The sequence below is a fragment of the Cystoisospora suis genome, assembly GCF_002600585.1.
Source record: "Cystoisospora suis strain Wien I chromosome Unknown contig_89, whole genome shotgun sequence".
Classification (NCBI taxonomy): domain Eukaryota; phylum Apicomplexa; class Conoidasida; order Eucoccidiorida; family Sarcocystidae; genus Cystoisospora; species Cystoisospora suis.
The window spans coordinates 1-6,129 of NW_027152891.1; the positions used below are offsets into that span (position 1 = coordinate 1).

Consider the following 6,129-nt stretch of genomic DNA (forward strand, 5'->3'; position numbering starts at 1 on the left):
AGGATCCAGGCAGGAGGAGAACGACCACGCACCAGAGAGAAAAACTCCGCAGGAAGAAGGAAGAGTGAGAGTGAATGTATGGAGCAAGAAGAAGAAAAAAAAAATTAAAAGAGGGACCTTTGTACGGACGTCGTGGATGGCGACTGAATAGCTTTTTCTCCTACCCTTTTAACATTCCGTTTTCTCACGGTAATCGTACGTAACAAAAGGAGAGTTCACAGAAGCTACCAAATCCCTAGGGGAGTGTCTCTCTGACCGGAGTCATCTCCCCTTTTCTTTTTCTTCTTTCTTCTGTCCGGGTTTTTTTTTTCTCGTCTTTAAATGAGAGCTATATCGAGTGCGTAAATTGAGGCTCCAGCAAGAGGAAAACGAACATCGTGTAACAACGGAAAACTTTTGCTCCCACTCCCATACGAGGGTAATGATGTCTGCTGAGATGTGATTCTGCGATGCCCTCACTCTGAAAAGATCCACTTCGTNNATGGGAAGCGTTCCTTAAACAACATTAACGTGTACTGCAGACCTTAGCAGCCACGTCCGCGTCATAAGGTGCCGTCCGCGATCTTCGCCCCTTTTTAATGAGGATTGGACCAAGCTCCGTGGACAGTTCGTTTTTTCTCGAATGACTACCACGTGGCCTGCCAAGTTGTGTGATTGTGGTAGCCAGGCACCAAGTCGGTTTATGACAGTGACAAAAGTAGCCGATGCTCGCTCACTTTTCCTATCTTCAAGCCGAACTCCCACATCTGCCCGCCATTCGGATGACTGTCGCATTGGCGTTTCCCCGTCTGCCCGATCTCACGCATGCGCGCGCATTCGGGAGAACGACAGCATTTGCCGGGATGCCCTTCGGGCAAGAAGCACCCCCGGCCTGCGACAGCCCCCACCGGCCTGCGGAGGATCTCCCAAAACACTAACTAAACAAATCGCATAAAAAAGGGAGTACACCGCACGAGGCCACGCTGGAGTAAGACGAAGAGGGTCAGTTCAAAAAGTTGCCCATCACTGACAGCTGTTCTAATCTGATGCTGGCCGCCATTCCATCCGAAGCAGTTTCGAGTCTCCGGTTACCTGAGGATCGCCGTAGCGGCTAAGGCTAAGAACAGACGCAGAAGATACGCGTACCAGTTTTGTTTTTTTCCCTTTTGAGTCCCGCGGCTCGGCCGAGAACTCACGTTGAGCACAGGTAGCTGCCCACCGTCGCCGACTTTTTGTCCAAAATGCAGTTGGTCCCCGGAGTATCGGTAGTCACTGCCGTCGGGTGCTTCCTTGTCAGTTTAGCCTCCGCAGAAGAAGCTGCGACGGAAAACACAATCTCCCCCGAGATCGCCACCGCCTCCGCCGTTGAGGACGGTTCGCCGGGTTACGAAGAGAGCACGTCGGAGAGGGAACTGACCTATGGACACGGTTATTATCCGGGTCCAGTTTACCAAGCTCCGGCTGCGTACTACGCTCCAAGACCATACTATTACTTTGGACGGCCGCGCTCTTACGTTCGGTATCTTGGGGCGGAGAAGGCTCAGTCCCAGGCCACAGAACCAGAAGTTGTCGCCGACCCTGAGGAAGACCTGGAGGGAAGGTCCCTGGGCCATCGTCACCACGGGCCCATGTATTACGGGGGTTACTACGGCCTGGTGGGCTATGGGCCGGTAGTCTACCCGCCGTACGGCTACTTCAGATACCTCAAGGGAATGCGACGTGCTGCCGTCGCCTCGACAGCAGACCAGGATATGCCAAAGCGTGTGGCTGCCGCGAGGAAAATGGGCCACCGCCGTCATGGGTACTACTACGCGCCCATGAGCTACTACCGTCCCTACTACGGCTACTACAGCAGTCCCTACGGCTACGTAAGATACTTGCGACGCGCAGAAGGAGCAGGCAGGGGAACCGTATCGGACAGCGCATCTGTGCAGTCGGAAGAGCGACAGCTGAGCCCTCATCACCGCGGGTATTATGGAGGCCCAGTCTTCTACGGTCCAGGGTACTACGCTCCCGTACCTTATGGGCCCTACTACGGCTCCCCGTACATCCGGTATCTCCGCGAGAAACCAGAGGCGACGTGGAATGAGAGTTTTGAGGCGTAGTTGTGTTCCCTCGCGATGAACCGTGACGTTCTAGTGATCTTCAACGTATGGTGCGCCCCTCTTGTTTTGATATTCTGGGGTTCTGTAGCGATCTTGGCTGGCGTTTGGCGGGACCAAGCATGACCAGAAAGTTTGTCAATACGTACGCAGGTCTGATGCGGAAGGAGGCACGGTTCCTGTAGGAGCCTTCTGTCACCATAGGTTTGCAGCCAAGGCCGAAAACGTCGCTCCCGCCTCGACGTTGCGTGGCCAGTCTTTCTACGGCGACCCTTCTATAGAGTCAAAACGCAGCCCGTCCATAGCCTGGTCGTGCTCGGTAGCTGGCACAAGAACCACTGACCGCGACGAGTCGACGCGACCGACACAGCTACGGTAGTGTCAGTTTTGAACCGCGTCCCCACGAAAGACTCACTGGCAAGCCTTCTTTTAAGCCAGTGAAGCTGAAGACTGGATTCTACAGCTCCATATGCAAGACCGCTGCTCTACCGGCGCATGCCCGCGAGCCAGGCTAAGGGGAGACCCTCCCACACTCACTCTGCGCTTGTTGGTTGTCTGCTTGGAGCTACGGGGGAAGGAGAGGGCCTGGAAGGGCATGACCGTTCTACTGAAATGATAAACTCCTTTCACCACGCTCCTCTGCGTCCCTTCTTACATTCTGACTGCTATGACGGTTCGTCCTGGCCATCCCCGTCCCCAAAAGAAGAGCCGCCAGAACTACCACGCAGCGAGGCCTACAGAGCCCTGCCCGGGAGGGCGCGCACAGAAGCCCCCGCCCCTGCAGGCGTGACCGTAGATCCCTCGCCAGAGAAGTGGCGATCAGCCTCTCACCTGTTGCTGCTGTGAAAAGAATCGCGAAGCCGGCCCCGCCGTGGTGGCAGTTCTTGACTAGACACCGAGAATACACCAGGGAAGCCCCACATTCACGTGTGACCACGGGTGCAGTGGTGAAAGCCTCGGAGCAGATACCGAGAGTACACCAGTGAGGCACTTGCAAGATTCGTGAATCACGACTGCGGTCAAGTCGGAGCACAGCGCGCCTGACTACAGCGGCAAGTGCACTTAGTTCCCCGGGTGACTGCAAAGTTTAGCCCTAACATCTGACGAAACCTGATTGCAGGCCAGCCTTTCTGCGGCACGAATCTACGTGCAGCTGCGCGAGAAATTCGGCACTCCTGCCAGGATGTATAAAAAGCAATCGCACCTCCTTTTTCTAAACTAGTAAGACAGAAAAGCTAATTACTCGCGACGTGACATTACTCAACAGCACCGTGCCCACGGCTCAGCTGCGAAATAAGTAAGCACTTCCCGGAGTGTGAACTACAGCGTCGCCGCGTACTTCGAACTGCGGTCGCATCTGCCCGTTGAAAATTAATACAGCTCTTGGAAATGATGGCGTCCCAGTCCAAAATTTTCGCCACCCGGCACTTCCTCGAAACTACTCGCCTTGTCTCACTGATGCAAGCTCAGGTTTGTCCGGGTAGTCCGACACACGGGAAGTCACGGGCATGCGCATCGCTCTTGCTCATGCAACAGAGTAAGAAAGGCACCAAGCCTCCCGTGAGGCACCGGCCAACAATACCCCACAAGATATACCGAAACTCTTGAACTTTCCTCGCAATGGTCATACACATATTTAACGCGGGTTCTACCATTGTGTTCTTGCACGAAAACACGAAACAAGGAAAGCGAGAGAACGACAGCTACGCACTGCCATGGTTCGTTTGACACTGCTTCAGAGCGTCGAAGTGGAGCTGGCACAGCGTCAGGTCCGAGTGCCTCTGGATGCACTGAAGACAAAAACAGCAACAGCACCCACTCTTCGTGTGGTGTCGCGGTTTCCTAGCTGTGTTCGCTGGAATCTGAAACACAACTTCCCCCTCGATTCCTGAACGCGGCGATACCTGACGTGCGGAATTCTAGAAACTCAGGGGAGTACAGTGACTCACTGCATGCTCGCGTGAAAACTGACACGTGAGCTTCAGAACGACATACAGAAACGGTGGTCCTTCGCTGTTACACAAGAAGTACGTTAGCGTTTCACCGGGTGTATGTGCTGCTGCACGCTCACAGACTACACGACACCCGAGTTCAGCTGGCTCCACACGCACCTGGTTCAGATCATCACTCAGCTGCTGGCATGGATTGGAATACGCCCGAGTCGGTGCAGGGGGCTGAGACACCGGAGCCGAATCCAGTGCGGAACTTGGGACGGGGGGGCTAGTGTGAACTACTTCCATTTGTCGAGGGCCCATCACGGCATCCACGGCGCGCTGCGCAACGCCGAAGCCAACACCTGCATAAAACGCAGCACGTACGGTTTGAAAAGACCGCTAGAGGGCTCAGATCTCAGCAGGGTCATCCAAATCCCGACGAGGTACACTGGTTCGGTACACACTCCCACTGGCAACCAGTGCACAGCTACCTGCTCTCGATACGTTTTCGGGGCTTCGGAGTGTGCTTTTCACCCCCCGCAGAACATGCGAGAACCCACAGATATACTGCATTGGAACGAACACAACACGCATCTTCACACAACACCGCCTGAGCACGCAGTTCGGGCCGCCGACGAAAGCACCACTACGATTACCAAGCACAGAAGCCCAACAGACCGGGAAAAAGACTGAAGCTACTGCCTCCTTGTTCCTGACTTGCCGCACCCCCACGACAGAAGGCTACTGGATTTCTGGACCGCCTGTATAAAGCTAGTGCCTCTATCCTGCGACACCTCGTCGGCACACTCCCGACGCACAGCAACTGGCGCTTGCACATCAGCAGTAAGCGTACCTGAGGCCATGCCTCCTGCGACATTGGCCGCCATGTTAGCCATAAATCCTCCACCACCAGACGAAGGAGCAGGAGGCGGCGCATGCTGCACGGGCGCGGGCGGAGGGGGTGGACTGCTGACTGCACAAAAATCACAATGAGAACAGTGACAGTGTTCGCAACAGTCGAACAACCGCGCACGACCAACCTGTCTAGCGCGACGTAGAGATAGCCATGCGGGGGTACCCCCGGCAACCTGATGTCTCCGACTCGGAAACGGGGGTAATGGAGAGCAACGCACTACCCAGGCTGTACAACACCCGCGGCACTGATCGTCAGCAGCCAACAATCCGTTCTTGCTGCGCTGCTGAATAACCCCACCCCGGCACGCGCGTTCGCGATACGATGAGAGGCCGCAGTCGGTCATACACTCCAGACAGTAGCGCACTGCTGGGCAGTGAACAACAGAGACCAGCTCGAACAGATACCGGTTGCAACCAAAAAGACTGCCGAAAAACCGTTCACGCGCCCTCCGTCAGTGGGGCGTGGAGGGGCCAGATGTAACAAGGGTCTTCAACAGCTAAGTCCAGCGAGCTGAGAAGCTAATAAATCTGTAGTTGTGTGAGGGCGGCGAGACGGAAAAAGCCGCGCAAAAAAAACGGCTCTTGCCGCCCCCCCCGTGCCGCCGAACACTTACAGAAGCCCGCTCCACTCCCGCTGGAGGACTTGCGAACACCGCTGCTTCCTCGTCTGCGAGGCATCCTGACGAGAAAGACCGAAAAAGGAAAAAACACCCAAGAAGCGAACGATCTACAAGTCAGCTCCGCAGAACCGAAGGCACAGAAAAACCGGCCGCAAATCAACTGACCCCCGACCCGCGAGCTTCCTGACGAACGTTTCCCCGAGTATTAACCGACGCCGTGGTTAGCACCAGGGGGTAAAACCTCCCAGGGGCGTCTCTTGCGCAGTCGCTGGTTTCTCGGTTCGGCTATCAAGAGATGGGCCCCTGGAGCAGCAGCACGGCGGGACAGCTGAAGGACCGAATCACCGAAAGAAATGGGGCTCCGTGAGCGGAGCTCCCAGACCCTGGTAGAGGTTTGCGCTGTCTGCAGTCGGACTTGACGGTTCCTTTCAGAATGGTGACCCGGCTGTAGGTCCCCCTTGGGCATGTTTCCTGCAATCGGACACAGTTCACACCGGAGCATGCAAACACGTCTAAACGCGCTTTCCTGGCCGCGCAGCGCGTCTAGTGGCTTGCTTGTTGATGTGCGAGAGAGGAACA

General features: G+C 55.7%; 2 protein-coding genes across 2 annotated transcripts; one reads left to right on the top strand and one right to left on the bottom strand.

The window, feature by feature from the left end:
• The first annotated feature begins 1,022 nt into the window (after window positions 1-1,022).
• Window positions 1,023-2,242, top strand: CSUI_000190 (uncharacterized protein). The gene has a single exon (XM_068060424.1). The coding sequence runs from the start codon at window positions 1,221-1,223 to the stop codon at window positions 2,082-2,084; it is 864 nt and encodes a 287-aa protein (XP_067927598.1). The 5' UTR covers window positions 1,023-1,220; the 3' UTR covers window positions 2,085-2,242.
• Window positions 2,243-3,584: 1,342 nt separating this feature from the next.
• CSUI_000191 (chch domain-containing protein) lies at window positions 3,585-6,040 on the bottom strand. Its single transcript, XM_068060425.1, has 4 exons — window positions 5,545-6,040; window positions 4,869-4,988; window positions 4,193-4,377; window positions 3,585-3,871 (listed from the first exon to the last, which is right to left on the bottom strand). The coding sequence occupies exons 1-4, from the start codon at window positions 5,606-5,608 to the stop codon at window positions 3,785-3,787; spliced, it is 456 nt and encodes a 151-aa protein (XP_067927599.1). The 5' UTR covers window positions 5,609-6,040; the 3' UTR covers window positions 3,585-3,784.
• Between the last annotated feature and the right edge of the window lie 89 nt (window positions 6,041-6,129).

Bases quoted from the DNA above. Each gene is read 5' to 3' on its own strand.
- CSUI_000190 (XM_068060424.1), top strand. From the start codon at position 1,221: ATGCAGTTGGTCCCCGGAGTATCGGTAGTCACTGCCGTCGGGTGCTTC.
- CSUI_000191 (XM_068060425.1), bottom strand. From the start codon at position 5,608: ATGCCTCGCAGACGAGGAAGCAGCGGTGTTCGCAAGTCCTCCAGCGGG. The intron at 4,989-5,544 runs GTAAGTGTTCGG...ATTTTTGTGCAG, and splicing joins CGGGAGTGGAGCGGGCTTCT to TCAGCAGTCCACCCCCTCCG. The intron at 3,872-4,192 runs GTGCGTGTGGAG...TTTTGTCTTCAG, and splicing joins TGAGTGATGATCTGAACCAG to TGCATCCAGAGGCACTCGGA.